Raw genomic sequence first — 21,789 nt, forward strand, 5'->3', positions numbered from 1 at the left:
GAGGGAGCCGGTCTTTCGTCATTCTTCCTTTCTGTCTCCAAGGCAAAGAGACCAAGATTTTCAGTTTGTCTCCTCCTTTCTCAACAGTCTTTTCTGGTCATCATTCCAATTAGAATGTTCTCCTTGAGTGACAGCTCAGCAGCCCCAACTTCTCCAGCTCTGTTGCAGCCTTTTCCCATTTTCTCTCTTCCACAACATTACAGGAGGTATTTTGTCCTGTATCTTCCTCCCCAGTATTAGTGTTGTTTTGAATTGGACTTGGCTCAGACCAGTCTCCTGGTCATTTAGGGATAAAATGAGTACATTTTAAAAGGATGTGATAAATAAGAAATGATATTTGATCAAAGATTCAGAGCCACTGGAGTGCTACAAGATGAGTAGGAGAGTAAAAATAGTCAGAGCTATGCTTTAGAGACAACACATTGGAAGCTCTCTGAAGGAAATATTGTGAAAGGAAGAGGCCTGAAACAGTGAATCTAATAAAAAGTCCATATAGTCAAATTGAGAAGTGATGATTATAGGAGCCTAAACTAGAGTAATCTCCAAAATCATTTATCTCAGGCTTCTGCATTTCTTTCTTCCTTCCTCTCTAATCTCTCTATTAGCTTCCACTAAAACAAGTCAGTAGTGTCCTTCTTGGGGAGATACAGGTTGGAACAGGTCTTTGGGGTGACCCCTGTGAGGTTTAGGAGTTGAGTGCCTCTCAGCAGCAGTTGTTGGAGTCTCTGCTTCTTTTGTTCAATGATCCAGTGATGTCAGGGATCTTTCTGTCTTCCAGGGCAAGGGGAAATTCAGGCAAGTCTTGGGTATCATGGTTTGGGGGTCCTGAGCTCCTAAGTCCACAGAGCCAAAGACCACCTCCAAAGTTCTATTTCCCACAAATCCCTTTGCTCCTTCCAACTGCCACTCATATCTCTCCTCCCAACATTCCAAAATGATTCCTTTGAGTCAGTTTCCTTCCTACAATTGTAATAGACCCATTTTGATGAAGAAATTAAGACAGAGTTTAAACAACTTTCCCACTTCTATCAAATTAATATGGATATAAGATTTGAACTTAGATTTTGTTGAAAAAATAATACCAAGCACCATGACTACTTATCAAAATATAATTTTCAAATTTGCAAAGTGACTTTTATTCACTTTGTCATTGTAAACTCTATGCCATCTAATTTTCCCAATTTTATAGATGAGAAAAAAAAACCAAATAAATTATATGATTTGCCCATAGTCACATAGTGATTGGTCCTTTAAATTTTTTTCAAAGATTTTCATTTTTCTAATTATATATAATAACATTTTTTATATACGATGTTTTGAAATTTTAAGATCCAAATCCAAATTGTTTTCTTTTCCCCCTCTCAGAGATGGTAAATAATTTTGTCTGAAATATATATTATCATGAAATAGCATACTTCCAAATTGGTCATTGTTGTAAGAGAATACTCATAAAAAAAAACAAAACTGTAAATAAATTAATGTGGAAGACAGTATGCTTTAATATGCATCTGATTCCAAAAATCCTTTTTCTGGAGGTGGATAGCATTCTTTGTCATAAGTCCTTCAGAATTGTCCTGGATCATTGCTTTGCTGTGAGTAGCTAAGTCTTTCATATTTTATAATTATTCTATATTACTAATACTGTGTACAACATTCTCCCGATTCTGCTTATTTTGCTCTGCATCAGTTCATGTAGATCTTTCTAGCTTTTTCTGAAATCATCCTGTGTATCATTCCTTATAGTGCAATAGCATTGCATTGCCAACATATACTATAATTTGTTCAGCCATTCCCCAATTGATGGACATTCCTCTTTGCCACTACAGTTATTATGCATATTTTTGTACAAATAGGCCTTTCCTTCCTTTTTGTAATCTCTTTGGTATACATAACCAGTAGTGATATTATAGGATCAAAGGTTTTACCCAATTTTTATAGCCCTATGGACATAGTTCCAAATTGCCCTCCAGAATAGTTGGATAGGTTTGTAACTCTACCAGAAACATATTATTGTCCCAATTTTGCCACTCCCCAACATTTATCACTTTCCTTTAATGTTATCTTGGCTAATCTTATAAGTGTGAGGTGATACCTCAGAGTTGTTTTTAATTTTAATTTTCATTTGTCTATTTGAGTGATTTAGAACAATTTATCATATGATTATTGATAGCTTTGATTTCCTCACCTCAAAATCACTTGTCTATCTATATCCTTTGACCATTTGTCAATTGGGAAATGACTTGTATTCTTGTAAGTTTAACTTAGATCCCTATGAATTTTAGAAATTAGATCTTTATCAGAGAAGTTTGTTTTATATTTTTCTCTTTTTTGTTTCCCTTTTAATCTTGTTTATATTGCATTTTCTTATACAAAAGCTTTTTAATTTAATACAATAAAATATTCATTTTACATCTTAAAATGCTCTCTATCTCTTATTTGGCCATAAATTTATTCCTTTATCCATAGATTTGCCAGGTAAATTATTCTGCATTTTACTAATTTACTTATGGTATCACTTTTCTTATCTAAATCATATATCCATTTTGACCTTATTTAGGTATAGAGTGTGAGATGTTGGTCTATATCTAGTTTCTGACGTAAAATTCAATTTCCCAAATAGTTATTGTAAAATGTTAAATTATTTTCCCAAAGGCACTGGTCTCTCTGGGTTTATCAAATACTAGATTGCTAAGGTCATTTACCCCTATATTTTATGTACCTAATCTATTCCATTGATCCAACAATACTACTTTATAATATAGTTTGAAATCTGGTACTGCTAGGCTACCTTGCTTTACATTCTTTTTCATTAATGCCCTTGATATTCTTGATCTTTATAGATAATGATTGTTGAAGGCAGAATTTGAAAGGGGGACTTTGTATCTAGTATTCTATCATTCCATAAATATGAAAAAATTAATGCAAAATTGGGCTCAAGGACAAATGAATGATATTATAAAAATATCTCACATATCTATAACACTGTGATTTTCAAAACTTGCTTTTCTTACAACTATCCTCTAATATAGGCAATTAAATTATTATTATATCTATTTTTAAAGACAAAAAGCTGAGCTTAAAGGAGAGTAGCTTGATAGCAGGTAGTCAGTTTTGGAAAAAGACTTTTATACCCAAATACCCTAATATGAAAGCCATTTTCTTTTCAATTATCTTATAAATTCATTTAAAATATACTTTATACCATACACTTTTAAATCCTTAATGTTTAATAAGGGCTTTTCCCAATTATCTCTTTCTCTGAGGAACAATAGATTCTACTCCAGTTCCACACATTTATTCTATACGTGTCTCCCTGCTTTAAATGTGTTTCTTATAGACACTATAATGGAGGATTCTGTTTTTTAATCCACTTTGCTATTCTCTTCCATTTTATGGGTGAGTTCATCCTATTGACTTACTTAGTTATGATTACTAATTGTATTTTTCTCTATCTTATTGCCCCTCATTTATCCTTCTTTCTTTTTTCAGCATTTTTCTTTTCACAAATGTTTTGCTTTTGACTACTGCCTCCCCCCAATTCACCCTCTCTTCCTCCATTCTCACCTTCTCTAATTCCTTCTCCCCTACTACTTCTCTATGGGCACAGTAGATTTCTTTTGTTGACTTGAGTGTGAATGTTATTTTCTCTTTGGGCTAATTCTTATGAGAGTAAGGTTCAAGCATTGCCCATCACATTCCTTACCTTTTCCTTCACTATACTGACTCTCAAGTAGTTTTTCATCATTTTCCTTTTCTCTTCACCCAGCACCTTCCTTTTTCTCATTTCCAGAATGGGGGGAAAGCATTATCCAATCCTATTTAACATATCCCTATCCTCTCTCTCTCTCTCTCTCTCTCTCTCTCTCTCTCTCTCTCTCTCTCTCTCTCTCTCTCTTTCTCTCTCTCTCTCTCTCTCTCTCTCTCTCTCTCTATATATATATATATATATATATATATATACAATATGATATACATAATATATATATATATAGTCATAATAATAATGATATGCTTGAGTATATTAAGTACTCTAAGAATCTTAAGTGTCTCAAGTATCATAGATACTTTAAATAGCTTAATTATCACCTTCCCATGTAGGAATGTAATCAGTTTAAACTTACTGAATTCCTTAAGTATCAACTTTTTTGTTTACTTTTTCTGCTTCTATTGCATGTTGAATCTACTCATTTAATTTTCTTTTTAGAGCTGATCTTTTTTGTCAAAAGTACTTGGAATTTCTCTCTCTTTGTTAAACATCAAATTTTCCCCAGAGGATTATGTTCAATTTTGTTGTGTAAATAATTTATTTTTGTAATCATAGATCTTTTACGTTTCAGAATATCATATCCCTTGCCTCCAAGTCCTTTAATGTAGAAGCTGCTTGGCCCTGTATGATCCTGATTGTGACTCCACAGTATTTTAATTGTTTCTTCTGGCTAGTTAAAATACTTTTTCCTTGGGCCAGGAGTTCTGGAATTGGTCTACAGTATTCCTGGGATTCTGAAATTCTATTATGGTCCTATCATGATCTGTAATTTATAGAGGAGGAAGTTCTAATATTTAGACACACACTGTTTCCAATATTATGCAAATTGTAGTGGAGGCAAGATGTGAAGCTAGATTTCAAAGATAATGTTTCTTTTTTTTTTAATATCCATCTAATTCCAAAGGTATATAAGTAAAAGTAGGAATAAATAAATATTTAAATATTTCAAGCAAAGATATTTGAAGAAAGTTTCATGATAGAGGTTTTTATTTTTAAGTGCTTAATGGTTGGAGATAGGAAAGGAATATTTTCTAGAAATGGTGGATGATATGAACAAAGTTATGTAGGTAGGGACAGAAAAAGCAAATTTTAATAACAATGAACTATGGATAAATGCCAAAGCCATTGCCTAAGGAAGCAATGAGACTGACAAACTGGAAAATGTAAATAGGATCCAGACTAAACATAGAAAACCCAAGGGATTTTTCCTTTATTAATCTTCCTTAGCTATTACAGCCAACAAATTAGAATACCTACTGATTCTATCTGCTTTATGGATATTCCTTAAAATTGTCAACATATAAACCATTTAAATTCAAGTCAACCAAACCCACAAGAAAAATATCTAGATGGAATCTTATTGTTCAGTTGTTCTGTCATTCACCCGTATCCAACTCTTTATGACCCTAGGGTTGGTAGCACATCAATACTATCTATGGAATTTTCTTGGCAAATATATTAGTGATTTGCATTTTTCTTTTTCAGTGGATTAGATGGCTCTTCAGGGAGAATGAAATCCAAATTTATTATTTTACTCAGGTGGACACTGAAGTCTAGAAGTATTAGTGACTCACTTAAAATGGCAGAGGAGGCCTCACATAGTAGTAGTAGAGTTGAAATTGAAATCTAGACCTTTCAAATGCAGGGATCTTTGAATTTTATTCTATTATCTTTGCTATTGATGTAGGGATTATTATTGCTAAACTTCTGGTTTTCTTTTCTTTAATTTATTGCTATGAAGAATGTCTATTAATAAAGTTGGAGAAATTATACATTTGGAAATGAAAATAAGACAAAAATATGGTAATATTTTAAAATAGCAATTTTATTATTTTATTTTGGACTAGATTTGTCATTTCATTGTTATAAAAGTTTTAATGAGAAAATTTGATCTACCAACACAAAGAGATGCCTGCTGTGCAACTTAACTAAATTAACTTAGGATAGTGGATAGAAATCTAGCCTCATTGTCAGAAAGACATATTCCATGTTTCTACCAACTTGGTACTTAAAAAAATTTACCATAACTGACTAAGACTGAAATATATAGGGATCATCACAAAGCCCACTTTTTCATTAGCTAAAAATTGAAAAGTAAAATGTGATTAAATTTTCTTTTAGTGAATGAAATGGCAATGATTAAGCAGATATGCTAATGATGCTTTAAATGTCAATCTTTCAAAATAGAACATAAGCCACTGAACTTCTTGATTTCATTTCTAGTTTTTGGCCTCTGGTGACAAGATCAAATTTTGGTTGGAGTTGAACTCCGTGGTTGATATATTGACTATTCCACCAACTTTTATTTCCTTTTATCTGCATATTAACTGGTTAGGTAAGTGTTTTTGTAATTACCTATATCTTGCTCATGAATGTATTTTTTCTCATTCTCAAGTTTTTGGTTTTTTGCTTTTTTTAAAAAATTACTCTCAATTTTTAAAAGGTGGGAAATATTTTAGCTCTTCATAGTTTTAAACTACTCATTTTATGTGACAGGAAGTTGTCTAGACCAGTGGTTAAAATGTATAGGAATTAAATCATACCAATGATTAAAGCCTACATTTTACAGGATGCTATTAAAATATCATAAGTTTACTGCAAACATCTATGCAGACAAAAAGTTGTCTTTTAGTTATTATATATTTTCTCAATGCATCCTACTCATGCAATGTTTATGATATAGGGGTCTGTAAAATATTTATGATAGCTACTTTAGAAAAATTTGGGAACTAATGCTAGAAGAAACTTAATATTATCTTTTAAGATGCATTTAATTAGTTCTTTTTCTTCTGAGGGGGAAATTCAAACAATTTATGTTCAATTTTGGAATCTGTACATTTTACTTAATAGTAACTCTTGCAGGAAATAGTTTAATTCAATTCTTTAGTAACTTACAGTGAAATATGGATAAATATAATCCATACATCTCAAACTATCTGTAGAGTGATTACGTAGGTTGTGAATTAATTGTTCATGGCAATCCATGAAACAAAGAACAATTTTATAATGTTTTTGAATCCTGAGGTGCTATCTTCTCCTTCCACAGAGATAGTAATGAGATAATGGGAAAGGAAAACAGGTAGGGCCTAACTATTAAAACTTTGTTCATTGGGCCATCAAAAACATATTTTTAAAAGAAATAAAGTATCATAATTAATTTTCCCATGATAAATAAAATTCAAAGGAAAAAAGGAAATTGCAAATAAATACCACAGATTGCTTTACTTGGTTTCAGTATATGTCCAAAGGAAAGAAAAAGTATAATTTCATAAGATATTTAGTCATCTCCTTTTGCTTTTGTACATGATAAGCAAAAACACACAGTGAAAAATTTTGTCTTTTGTACTAACATCTAATCCAGTGGATGAAGGGAGAAAGAGAAAATCTGATGTTGTCAAATTGAAAGTGGACACTGGAGAATGATGGAAAATGAGTATAATTTGAAAACATAATTCAATATTGAGACAAAAAAGAAGTCAAAGATTAGTCAGAATCATATAATTTTTAGGAAGACACATTAGTGATTATCCATTCTAATACTCATACAAAAAGAATACTAACTACAACATAAACTACAACTGGTCACTTTATTACCTGAAGACCTCCATAGGATTATGGGGGTTGTTGGGAGGTTTTTATAAGGATTGTGAGAGGCCATTGTCCTACATCTTGAGATGATTATACCTATGAATAGCTTTGGTTGTTCTATTATGTCGATATTAAGGCTAAATGTATCTCTTTTGGCTTCTAGCCACTGCTTTAGTTTCTGCCCCACATCCCTGAAAGACCATAGAAGACAATACAGAAGGAAGGAAAGTAAAATAGTGCAATGCAAGATAATCAAGAAAATTATAAAAGAAAGATCACCCAAATAGGAGGAAAAAGAGGTCCAGAAACTCATGGAAGAAAAGAATCTATTAAGGACTATAATTGGACAAGGGAAAGCTAATAATAACAAGAAGAAGAAATTATAGAGCAAAATTAAAAGAATAAAATAATGAAAGAGAATATGAAACATCTTATCACAATATTAACTGACCTGGAAAAAAACTCGAGAGACCATACAAGAATAGTTGGACTTTCTGAAAAGTCATGGTCAAAAAAAGTGTTTGAACACTATACTCTAAGAAATCATCAAGGGTTCTTGGGATAAGGAAGGTATTTTTGGAAAGGTGGATGAAATAAGAATTAAAAGGCAATGGGAAAGGGTCAAGGGAAATACATTTAAAAAAGTAGGCCAATTTGAAATTAGGAAAGCAAGGGGAGATGATAAGGGAGAATTTTGGAGATGAGGTATAAATTGGAAATGTATTGGTTAAAGAAAATTGAACACCTGAAGAGGGATAAAGCAGAAAAAAAAGGAAAATGGGGAAAAACAGTTAGAAGGAATAGAGTAGACAGAAATTCACAGCTAGTACCTATGACATTGAGAGTAAATGGGATGAATTTGCCCATGAGAAGAAAATGGACAGCAGAAAGTATTAAAACTAGGACTTGACAATGTGTTCTTTACAAAAATGACACTAACAATGAGAGAAACACAAAGAGGGAAAGTGAGAGGTTAGAGCAGAATATACTATGCCACAGTTAATGCACAGAAGGCAGAAGTAGTAGTCATGGCTTCGACATTGTTGGTGCTAAAACTAATGTAATTGGAAGTTATGAACAGGATACACTATGTGGAGCAGGAGGAAAACTATGGATAATGAAGCATTATCAATATTGTACCTATATGCACCAATATTTATAGCATTCATATTTTTAAAGAAAAAAAATAAGATACAGATAGAAATTAATAACAAAATAGTAATAATGGGAGACTTTAATATTTCCCGCTCAGAACTAATAAATCTATTTAAAAAAATAAGACAGAAGTTAAAGAGATGAATAGAACCTCAGATAAGTTAAATATGATAGATATGTGGAAAACCTCCAAAAACCTTCATGATGCTAGTAGCAGATCCAAGCCTAAACAAATACAAAATCCAAACATAGTTTCTGGTGGAACAACAATGGTTTAGAAAGCATAAATATTCTGCAAAAGTCTAACTTTAACCCTCATAATACTATGGAAGTAATCCTACATTCTTGAGGGTATGTGGCATTGGAACAAAAGTTTCACTGGGTATGACCACTTGGTTTTGGAAAGAGCATGATCTGACAACAAATTGTCTCTGTTGCCTAATGTGACAAGGAAATCACTTTAAAAGACTGATATATATAAATTTAAGGTCGCCAAGGAGTTCAGCTATGTAATTCCTAAATGAAAACTCAAGTCAGCAGTCAACCTTTTATGGAGTTTTTAATTACAAACATGAGGAAGAAAGGTATTAGAGCTTAGAGAGAGAGACAGAGAGAGAGAGAGAGACAGAGAGACAGAGAGAGAGAGAGAGAGAGAGAGAGAGAGAGAGAGAGAGAGAGAGAGAGAGAGAGAGAGAGAGAGAGAGAGAGAAAAGGGGAGAGAAGGGAATAGGGCTTAATTACCCCCTCTGTTTAGACTGGGCCAAAAGGCCCAAGCCCTTAGATAGCTGAGGCAAAGAAAAGAGATCAGTCCCTATCACTCACGTGACCAAAATGGAGAAACAGTCTCAGGGGCCTCCACCTCCAGCTTCCTTCAGAGCAAGGTCCTCAGAGCACAACCTCTCAGAGCAAAACCTCTCCAACCTCCCTAGTCCTCAGACCCTGCTATCTTTAAGGAAACCATCCAAGTTCCCTCCCCTCAGTTCTCACATCTACCAATTACTGTCCCTGTCTTCCCTGTGCCAATGGTGGCTCTAGCTTAACCCAGGACCGCCCAGAGGTCTGTGGCTTTGCACATGTCTGTTGAAGGTCATATTCTCAAATAATTAAATCTTGATCCTTTGCTGCAACCCTTCCTAAATCCTGTTACCCTGAGTAGGGTGGAGATTGGAAGTTCCAAGACCTGGATTCCAAGTATCTCTATTGTATCAATTATAAAATCAATCATGACTCAAAGAACTTCCTGTTCTATGCTTAAGCATAGGTCAAAGCCCTTTCCATTGTACAGCAAAAGGTTTCTGTCCTAAAGTAATCTTAAGTAGGGAGGAGAAGGACCCGCCCATGCCAAGGTGGGGTTCACATTCCAATAGACTATCAGTAGGAAATTTTTCAAGTATGAAATTTCCCAATGGTGAAATTTCCAACATTTATAAGTCTAAGAAATTTTAAGGTTTACACTAAGGACCAGTGTAGTTAAATTTGGCTCAGGTAATGTACATTAATTGAGAAGCAGATGGGTTAAGTAAATGAAATCAAATGCTGATAAGAACATAAAGAAAGAGGCCTAATATTACATTGCTAGAGTAGCTGTGGTGTTGTTGTTGTTTTTTTTTGGAAATGGAAATGTTTAGAAGATGGAAATATGGGGGCAGCTGGGCGGCTCAGTGGATTGAGAGTCAGGCTCAGAGACAGGAGGTCCTGGGTTCAAATCTGACCTCAGACACTTCCCAGCTGTGTGTTCCTGGGCAAGTCACTTGACTCCTATTGCCTAGCCCTTACCACTCTTCTGCCTTAGAATCAATACACTATATTGATTCTAAGACAGAAGTTAATGGTTAAAAAAAAAAAAAGAAGACAGGAATATACATTAAAAGCTGTAAAGCTGTTCATGCTCATTTATTATGTTCTAAAAGCATCATTGAGGTAAAAAGGGTATATGGTTGAAAATATTCATGGATGCTTTGTTTGTAATTGCAAAATAACAGAATTGCAGTGATTGAGAGAAATGGCTCAATAGACTGTGATATTTGAGTGTAATGGATTTTATTAGGCTATTAAAGCTTTTTTCTGTTCATTGACCTAGGGTTCCCATTACCAGGATTAAGCCTTAAAGACCTTAATGAAATGGCAAGAAATTTTATGTGTATAAAAATATTCATGAAAGCTTTCTTTGTAAAGACAAAATGACTAGAAATAACACAAATGCAATGATCAGGTGACGAAAAATTCATGTGTAAAGGAAGAATATTATTCAATACCTACAGGGGCCAAATTATATTTAACATACTTGTTTCATCTGAGGCTCACATAGATAAATGTACTACACTACTAGAAAACAACGTAGAGAAAAGTATGATTCAAAATCTCTTTCCCAGAATGTCCTTTCTTCTTCAAGAACATAGTACATATGTACTCCTCTTGTTTTCCCCTTCATCTCCTTCATTTTCGCTTCTTAGGTAACTTTTCTCACACATAGATACACATCTTCTTTAACTATTTTTCTCCATGTTCTTCTCCAACACTCACCTACTTTATATTATAATTTCATGGTTGGTCATGGGCACTAATGGGCAATTTTCTCTGGTGATTGATAGGTAAGTTCAAGCATGAAAGATTAACTATGCAACCCTGAAGCCATATCATGGCATGGCATCATCACTCAGATCCCATTCAGAATATACTCTGTGTCCTTGGTCATAAAGTAGTATGGGAACCAACCATGTCCCATACAAAACATCCAGGGAAATATACATGTATTATATAGTCTCTTCTAAAACTTCTCCTTCCACAGTAATAGCAGCTAGGTTCACAATTTGCCATATGAGACACATGGGGAAAACTCTAGATTTTAGGAACTAAACTGCTTCTCAGACCTTTTTTAAGTTTTTACTTAAATTTCCCCTTATTTCATACACCACAATGAAACCTGAACGAGGGTTGGGCCAGTCTCACCAAAATTCATTATCACTGAACACAGTGAAAATCTAGCTTAATTATTTGCTCCGGTTGACTGTTTGACTTTGGACATATTTCATTTCTCCCAGATTCAATTTCCTCATATCTAAAATAAAGAGGTTGTACTAGATGACCTCTAAGGTCCTGTTTAGGCTGCCTATTATTTGTCTGCACACAACTACACCTTAATATTCTACAGAAGGGTCTACATATAGGACTGTACAATATCCCCTCAGGAGGAAAAAGCAATTGTCTTTGAATTTTAAAAGTACTTGAATTTTCTGAAAAGATATAATCCTTACCTAGGCCAGCATCTTCTTGCCACTGGAAGCAGATTCAAATTATGTATTTACAAGTGTGAAGGGGAAAAGAAAATGCCTAGTTCTGAAAATGTTGGTCTTGGCTGAAACTAGAATATAAAATTTAATTTGTCCTGCAGAACTTCAATGTATTTATTTCTTCACAAATGGACTTTAAAATCTCAAATTTCTGTTAAATAAAACTTCCTCTTTTTATAAAATTGTAGGTGGGTAGCCCTTCAGTACTTGGTGGAAGTTGGAAAAACAACTAATATACATGATTTTGTCTTTAAAGTTTCAAGAGATAAAAAAAAAGGAAATAATTTAACAACTTCTTTAAATAATTCAATTGAAATTAGTAATATGAGACTTAATGAAATAAAAGAACTTGTCCAAAAGCACATAAATGGTAAAAGACAAAAAGGTAGGATTTGAAACCAGATAGTCTTTCAGGCCAATCTTGGTCATTTTAATTTGACAGCATTATTTTTGACTATTTGTTATTGTTAGTCTTTCTACTTAGACTGCTATAATCATTGTTGTATATATATATTTTTATTTATTTATTTTTTTACTGATTTTGCTTACTTTACCTTGCATTCATATATCTTTCAGGGTTTTTCTGTAATCATATTAATTTTATCTTAAAAATGGGAATATGCTATTATATTAATGGACCATAATTTGCTTATTCATTCCCCAATGATAATTATAATAATTATAATGTATATATACTGCTTACTATATGCCACTGGACCCAGGCTTCCGGCGCCGAGAGAGTGGGACTGTCTCTGTGCATCAACTTTTCCACTTAAATCTCCTTCACGCACAAGTGTCTTTTTGCACACTCATCTATCATAGATGAAACGCCCAAAGACAATCGTCATCTTCAGTTACTGAGAGACTACTACTATACTATACTATATGCTAGAAGCTGTGCTAAGTACTTTACAAATAATACCTTGTTTAATACAACTCTGGGTTGTAGATACAATCATGATATCCATTTTAATTAAATAATAAAAGATTATTTATTATGTTACTCTTCTTTATAAAGTTTTTAGTATATACAGATGAAGAAACAGTGTAAACAGAGTTTAAATAACTTGCCCAAGTTCACACAAATTTTAAGAGTCAGAGGTGAGATTTGAACTTAAATCTTCCTGATTGCAGATACATCTCTCAATGCACTGTTGCCAATTAATAAATATCTACTCAGTTTTCAAATATCTGATCCCCAAAAGAAGTGCTTCTACAAAAATTTTGATATGTCAATCATATATTTTTTTACTGGTATCTTCAGAATATATGGTTGGAAGTAAAATCTGTGGCTCAAAGAATATGAATATATTAGTCATTTTAAATAATTCCAGAAGATGGCAGCATAGAGGCAGCAAACGTCCAGAACTTCCTTACCGATTACAAACTATATGCTCCTAGGGGACTGAAAATCAAACCTAACAACAAGACAGAGCAAAGGAATCCTCCTGCTAGAATCAACTTAAAAGGTACCAACCCCCAAAGCCAGAATTCAAGAACACTCTGGTTTAAGGGGGAGGAAGAAGGAAGGTCCCGAGACCCATCCCCCACCTAGAGCGCTAAGCCTCCAGCGGCAACTGGAACCTCTGGGTAGGCAAAAGCACTGGTCTGGAGGGAGTATCCTATAGGCAAAGCTGTGCCAGGCTCAGAGCGTCCAACACAAGCAGTGGGGAAGCAGATAGAGGAGAAATGCAGAGCGTAGAGTAGGAGGCATAGTTGAAGCAGCAGAGATACTCCATATTACCCACTCCCTTCCTGAAGTTTTGGCCTCGGGGCACATCCAGCAACCCAGCTGGACTTCATCAAATCAAAGCCTTCAGAGGGCAGAGAAGCTTAACTTGCAACACCCCTCCACCACAGACTGCACTGAGAGATTTACTGATAAAACCCCAAGGGTGAAGGCTGAAAGAAAAGCCCAAAACCACACACACACACACACACACACACACACACACACACACACACAAAATGAGAGGAGCAAGAGCTTAGGCAACTGCAGGGAGTAAAGAAGGGGTAAATATGAGCAAACAACAGAAAAAGAAAAAAGACATTACAATAGACAGCTTCTATACAGGCAATGAACAAAGAGCAAACAGAACAGAGAAGAATGAGGGGACACCAAGCAAATAAACAGAAAAGCCAGCGAAGGGGATACAGGCTATGGAAGAACTCAAAATACAATTCAAAACACAATTAAGAGAGGCTGAAGACAACTGGGAAAAAAACCTTAAAAAGCAAGATAAGTCATCTGGAAACAGAAAACCATGTCTTGAAAGTCAAAATTAATAAGCTTGAAAATGAGGTAAAGGAGATGAAAGATAAGGCAAAGAAAATGAAAGATGCGGTAGAGAAGATGAAAGATGACCTCCAAAGAAAATCAGACCAGAAGGAGAAGGATGACCAAAAAGCTAGGGAAGAAATCCAGTCTTTAAAATCTAGAATACAACAACTAGAAGCAAGCAACTTCACAAGGCAGCAGGATACTATAAAACAAAATCAAAAGAATGAAAAAATTGAGGAAAATATGAAGCACCTCATTCACAAAACAGAAGTTTTAGAAAATGGTTCCAGGAGAGACAGCTTAAGAATCATTGGTCTCCCAGAGGACCATGACAAAAGAAAAATCCTATACATCATACTACAGGAAATTATCCAAGAAAACTGCCCTGATATTCTAGAACAAGAGGGAAAAGTGGAGATTGAAAGAATCCACAGATCACCTCCTGTATTTAATCCCCAATTGACAACACCTAGGAATGTTATAGCCAAATTCAAGAACTATCAAACCAAGGAAAAAATATTATAAGCTACTAAGAAGGAGTAATTCAGATACCATGGAACCTCAGTGAGGTTAACACAGGATCTGGCTGCATCTACACTGAAGGACCGAAAGGCATGGAATATGATATTCTGGAAAGCAAGGGAACTAGGTCTACAACCAAGAATCAACTAGTCAGCAAAACTGACTATATTCTTACAGGGGAAAGTATGGTCATTTAACAAAATAGAAGAATTCCAAGCATTAGTAAAGAAAAGACCAGACCTGAATAGAAAGTTTGATGCCCAAGCACAGAATTCAAGAGAATCATCAAAAGGTAATTTAAAAAGAGGGAAAAAAGAAAAACAAAACAAAAAAAAACAACTTTTTTAAGAGACACAATAAGTTAAAATGATTTGTATCCCTTTAAGAAAAGAGGTCATTGGTAACTCTTAAAAATTGTTATTTATCATCTGGGCAGCTAGAAGAATTACAATTAGAGGGAACAGTGACAAACTGTATAGGATGAAATAACAGGACATAAATATGTATATAGATACATGTATGCATAAATACACATATATATACATCTAGAGCTAAAAAAAGAGCTTAATACTAAAGAAATGGGAAAAGAAACAAAAGGGGGTAAATTTATATGTCACAAAGAAGCTCATGGCAGGAAGGGGGAACATGAATACACCTGAAGGGTAAAGAGGTTGGAGATATAGGAAATATTCAACTCTTACGTGAATTGAAATTGACACAAAGAGGGAAGAACAATCCAATCCATTGGGGCAGAGAGTTGATTTGCATGCTATAGGAAAGTAGAAGGGTAACAAACATACTAGTGGGGAGAGAAGCAGTACAAGGGAGGGAGAAGGTGGGGGGGTAGTTTAAAAAAAACTGTAAAGAAAATAAGGGGGGAATAAGAAGGTAGGAAGGGAAGTAAAATAAAGATGGAGATTAGGGGAAATGATTAAAAACAAAACATTGGTGTAGAAGGAAATAGTGAAAGAAGAAAAGACAGGACTAGGTGTAGATATCAAAGTGCTAGGAAATACACAGTTGGTAATCATAATTCTGAATGTGAATAAATGGAATGAACTCACCCATAAAATGCAAGCAAATAGCAGAATAGATTAGAATCCAAAATTCTGCCATATGCTGTCTATAAGAAACACAGATGAGGAAGGTAGATATGCATAGGGTAAAAGTAAGAGGATGGAGACCAATCTATTGGGCATCAACTGATAAAAAGATGGCAGGAGGTTCAAACATGATATCTGACAAAGCTACAGTAAAAATAGATCTAGTTAAAACAGATAGGGAAGGTAATTACATCCTGATAAAAGGCAGTATAGACAATGAGGAAATATCAATATTCAACATGTATACACCAAATGGCATAGCATCCCAATTTCTAAAGGGGAAACTAGTGAAGTTCAAGGATGAAATAGATAGAAAAACTATACTAGTGGGAGACGTGAACCTTCCTCTATCCAAACTGGATAAATCAAACCAAAAAATAAGAGGTAAGAGAAGTGAATGAAATCTTAGAAAAATTAGAGTTAGTAGATATGTGGAGAAAAATGAATAGGGCCAAAAAGAACACACCTTTTCAGCAGCACACGGTACATTCACAAAGATTGACCATGTATTAGGGCATAAAAACATTGCAAAGAAGTGCAAAAGAGAAGAAATAATAAATGCAACCTTCTCAGATCATAATGCAATGAAAATAAAAATTACCAAGGGTACATGGAAAGACAAATAAAAAATTAATTGGAAATTAAACAATACGATTCTCCAGAATCACTTAGTAAAAGAACAAATTATGGAAACAATAACTTCATTGAAGAAAATGACAATGATGAGACATCCTTTCAAAATCTATGGGATGCAGCCAAAGCAGAACTCAGGGGGAATTCATATCTTTGAGTTCATATATTAACAAATTAGAGAGGGCAGAAATCAATGAATTGGGCATGCAAATTAAAAAACCTAGAAGGTGAAAAAATTAAAAATCCTCACATGAAGACTAAATTAGAGATCCTAAAAATCAAAGGAGAAATTAATAAAATTTAAAGCCAAAGAACTATTGATTTAATAAATAAGACTAGAAGCTGGTACTTTGAAAAAAACTAATAAAATAGACAAAGTACTTGTCAATCTGATTAAAAAAAGAAAAGAAGAAAATCAAATTGACAGTATCCAAGATGAAAAGGGAGACATCACCTCTAATGAAGAGGAAATTAAGACATTAATTAAAAACTATTATGCCCAATTCTATGACAATAAATATAGCAATATAGGTGATATGGATGAATATTTACCAAAATATAAATTGCCTAGACTAACAGAGGAAGAAATAGACTACCTAAACAACTCCATATCAGAAAAAGAAATTGAATAAGCCATAAAAGAACTCCCTAAGAAAAAATCCCCAGGTCCAGATGAATTCACAAATGAATTCTGTCAAATATTCAAAGAATAACTAATCCCAATATTATACACACTATTTGATAGAATAAGCAAAGAAGGAGTTCTACCAAATTCCTTTTACGACACAAATATGGTACTGATTCCAAAGCCAAGCAGGTTAAAGACAGAGAAAGAAAAGTATAGACCAATCTCCTTAATGAATATAGATGCAAAAATCTTAAATAGGATAATAGCAAAAAGACTCCAGCACGTTATCATGAGGGTTATTCACTATGACCAGGTAGGATTCATACCAGGAATACAAGGATGGTTCAATATTAGGAAAACCATCCACATAATTGACCATATTAACAAGCATAGATGCAGAAAAAGTCTTTGACAAAATACATCACTCATTCCTATTGAAAACACTTGAAAGTATTGGAATAGAAGGGCCTTTCCTAAAAATAATAAACAGTACATATCTAAAACCATCAGCAAACAACATCAGCAATGGGGACAAAGTAGAAGATTTCCCAATAAAATCAGGAGTGAAACAAGGATGCCCATTATCACCTCTATTATTTGACATTGTATTAGAAACACTAGCAGTAGCAATTAGAGAAGAAAAAGAAATTGAAGGTATTAAAATAGGCAATGAGGAGATCAACCTATCATTCTTTGCAGATGATATGATGATCTACTTAAAGAGGCATATAGAATCAACCAAAAAGCTAGTCTAAATAATCAACAACTTTAGCAAAGTTGCAGGATACAAAATAAACCCACATAAGTCATCAACATTTCTATATATCTCCAACCCATCTCAGCAGCAAGAATTATAAAGAGAAATTCCATTTAAAATCATCCTAGAAAATATAAAATACTTAATAATCTATCTGCCGAGACACAGAAACTATATGAACACAACTACAAAACACTCTCCACACAACTAAAACTAGATCTAAACAATTGGAAAAACATCGACTGTTCATTGGTTGGATGAGTTACATAATAAAAATGACAATCCTACCCAAATTAATTTACTTATATAGTGCCATACCCATTGAATTACCAAAAAAAACATTTTTACTGAATTAGAAAAAAACATAACAAAGTTCATTTGGAAGAACAAAAGATCAAGGATATCCAGGGAAATCATGGGAAAAAAAATGCGAAGGAAGGAGGCCTTGTAGTCCCAGATCTCAAACTATACTGTAAAGCAGTGGTCATCAAAACAATTTGCTACTGGCTAAGAGACAGAAAGGAGGATCAGTGGAATAGACCTGTGATAAAGACAATCTATGACAAGCCCAAAGATCCCAGCTTTTGGGACCAAAACCCACTATTTGATAAAAATTGCTGGGGAAATTGGAAGACAGTATGGGAGAGATTAGGTTTTGTAATATTTATTGAGAAAATGAGTATGATTAAAGAACAGGGGATATGGAAGGTTTTGTAGCAGGAAAAGGAGGAGTTAAAGGGGGAAAGGGAATATGGCTGTCAGTGAGGTAAAACAAGAGAGATGCCCCCTGTTGAGGGGCTATTTTTGAAAATGGGGTTCCGGAGAAATGGGCCACTTATGATAGCCTAAGGGGAATGTTTTCTCTATAGAATGATCTAGCAGATACCCTAGAGCAGGTAAGCACAGACCCTCCTGAGGGACAAGCCTCCCCCCAGACTTAGTCACCCAGCAGGGGTCCAATAAGGACCATTTATAGTTGACTGGCTATCCTGAGGTTCAGCTCCCTCTGTGTCACCTGAAATGTTAGTCCTCTTATCTGACTGTGATATCCAATAAAGATAAATTTTAATAACAAGTTAGATTGAGAGGGTATCAGGGAAGAGGGAAAAGGGATTCCCCAGATGAGGTTTGAGTCTCTTTCAGCTTTTGAGCTGAGGCCAGACTTCACAGGCTGGTGGAGGGTTTCTCTTATTCCTGTCTATGCTATATCTGTGCTAGCTTTCTTAATTTCAAAAGTCTTAGCCGTAGACAGTGAGAGGAAAAAAAAATTTTGGACCTTCAGAGCTGGTTGGGCCTGTCTTTTCAGGCTGATCCCCCTAAAGACTGGCCTTACAGTTCAAACTGCTTCCCTTAAGTCCTTTTGTCAATGACAGAATCACAGGAATCCAGGGAGAGCATACAGTAGGGAAAACCAGGAAAATAGAGGAACTTCTATCCAGTGACCAGGAGAGAGCTCCTTCTACTTCCAGGGCCAGCAAGGAAGCACTAGTCACAAGACCAACTGCCACTCCCAGTTGCCCCTTCCCCAATCAACTGTCAATCTTATCAATACCTTCTCTCTCTAATATTCCCACTGTTGTTTGTTCCAACTCAGTGACAGAAAGTCCAGAACTTGCTTTCATTTCCCTTCCACAGTTTGGATCAACATCTCATATCCTACACCAAGACAAACTGAGAATGGGTGATTGACTTGAATATAAAGAAGGAAACTATAAGCAAATTAGATGACACAGAATAATATGCATGTCAGATCTTTGGGAAAGGAAAGACTTTAAAACCAAGCAAGAGCTAGAAAAAAATCACAAAATATAAAATCAATAATTTTGATTACATCGAACTAAAAAGTTTTGTGCAAACAAAACCAATGCAAGCAAAATTAGAAGGGAAGCAACAAATTGGGAAATAATATTCAAAACAAAAACCTCTGACAAAGGTCTAATTACGCAAATTTATAAACAACTAAACCAATTGTACAAAAAATCAAGCCCATTCTCCAATTGATAAATGGGCAAGGGACATGAATAGGCAATTTTCAGTTTAAGAAATCAAAACTATTACCAAGCACATGAAAAGTGTTCTAAATCTCTTATATTCAGAAAAATGCAAATCAGAACAACTCTGAGGTATCAGCTCACACCTAGGAGATTGGCTAAGATGACAGCAAAGGAAAATAATGAATGCTGGAGGTGATGTGGCAAAATTGGGACATTAATGCATTGCTGGTAGAGTTGTGAATTGATCCAACCATTCTGGAGGGCAATTTAGAACTATGCCCAAAAGGCACTAAAAGACTGCTCTTTGATCCAGCCATAGCACTTCTGGGTTTGTACCCCAAAGAGATAATAAGGAAAAAGATATGTACAAGAATATTCATAGCTACGTTCTTTGTGGTGGCAAAAAACTGGAAAATGAGGGGATGCCCTTAAATTGGGGAATGGCTGAAAAAATTGTGCTATATGTCAGTGATGGAATACTATCGTGCTCAAAGGAATAATAAAGTGGAGGAATTCCATGGGAACTGGAATGATCTCCAGGAATTGATACAGAGTGAAAGGAGCAGAACCAAGAGAATATTGTAAACAGAGACTGATACACTGTGGTACAACTGAATGTAGTGCACTTCTCCATTAGTGGTAATGCAGTGATCCTGAATAACTTGGAGGAATCTATGAGGAAAAAACAAACAAGCAAACAAACCTTATCCACATTCAGAGGAAAAACTGTGGGAGTAGAAACACAGAAGAAAAATAACTGCTTAAATACATGGGTTGAGGGGATATAGCTGGGGATGTAGACTCTAAATGAAAATCCTAATACAAACACCAAGAACATGGAAATCGGTTCTGATACCCAATGAAATTACAGGTCAGTTGCAGGAAGGGGCCAAGGAATAATGTTCTAGATTCACTAAATAAATTAATTCAAAAACTGTAAAAAAAACTAAAATTAAATTAAAATTAAATTAAAAATTAAAAATAAATAAGTAAACAAATGATTCCAAATTGTTTTCCAGAATGGTCAAATTAAATCAAAACTCCTCTAATGCACCTTGACAATAATAGGAAGTTTTGAAAGATGGGTTTGAAAAAAAGTGAGTTTAGTTTTGTACATGTTGGTTTTCAGACACCTACATGACATAGGTTTCAAAATGTTTAATTAGTCAGTTGGAAATTTAAGACTGGAGGGAATTCAGGAGAGAGGTTAGGACTGAATAAATAGATCTAGGAGTCATATGAATAATGATATTAATTGAATCCCTCAGAGTTGATGAGATCATTAAGAGAAACAGCAAAGATTGAGGGGAAATTTTGTGCAAGAAAGAATCTTGAGTATCCCCAAGATTAGATGGCACAACTAGGACAAAGATGCAGGAAAAGAAAGTAAGATGAGATTATATAGATAGGGGAAAAACCACAAGATAGTATTGTTAGAAAAATCTAAAGAGAAAAGAACATGAAGGAGAAGACTGATTAAGTGTCAAGTTACAGGAATATTAGGAATTATGAAGACTGAAAAATTGCCTTTATATTTGGTAGAAAAGTAATTACATTTGAATGAAGTTTGTGGAAGTCAGATGGCAAAAAAGGTTAAGAGAAGAAAAGAGAAAACAGTAGCAGAATCCATTTTAAATGGCCTTCCCAAGGTTAGCTATGGTATGTAGGAGGGATATGACAATGGCTTGAAGGATGCATGGATCAAGTGAGGTTGCTTTAAGGATGGATGAGAGAAGGATATATTTTTTAGGTAGTAAGGAAGCACCAAGTATATGGGGAGAATTTGAAAATTGTTGAAAGAATAGGGATGATGAAGAGGTAAATTTATAGAAAAAATGAAATTGAATAGGATTACATGTCCATGATTGATCTGGCAATGAGAAGGGCCACCTCTTCATATGAAAAAGACTAAGGGAGAATTTAGTAGGGAAATATATCTTAGTAATATGAGATTAAAAGATGAGAGAAAAAGAAATTTTCAGCAAATGGTCTTGTTTTTCATTAGCAAAATAGAAGCCAAAGATTTTTCTGAGAAGTGGAAATCCATTGGAGAGATAAAAAGGTTTGGAAAA

At 34.4% G+C, this 21,789-nt stretch overlaps 1 protein-coding gene across 4 annotated transcripts in view; it reads left to right on the plus strand.

The window, feature by feature from the left end:
• KCNU1 (potassium calcium-activated channel subfamily U member 1) overlaps positions 1 to 21,789 on the plus strand; it is a 314,287-nt gene that overhangs the window by 67,170 nt on the left and 225,328 nt on the right. For all 4 annotated transcript variants that reach the window (XM_056813505.1, XM_056813504.1, XM_056813506.1 and 1 more), the window contains one exon: positions 5,990 to 6,101. In XM_056813505.1, coding sequence (XP_056669483.1) covers positions 5,990 to 6,101 — 112 coding nt within the window. The remainder of the gene's footprint in view (positions 1 to 5,989; positions 6,102 to 21,789) is intronic.

Source organism: Monodelphis domestica, chromosome 1 (assembly GCF_027887165.1).
Source record: "Monodelphis domestica isolate mMonDom1 chromosome 1, mMonDom1.pri, whole genome shotgun sequence".
Taxonomy (NCBI): Eukaryota; Metazoa; Chordata; class Mammalia; order Didelphimorphia; family Didelphidae; genus Monodelphis; species Monodelphis domestica.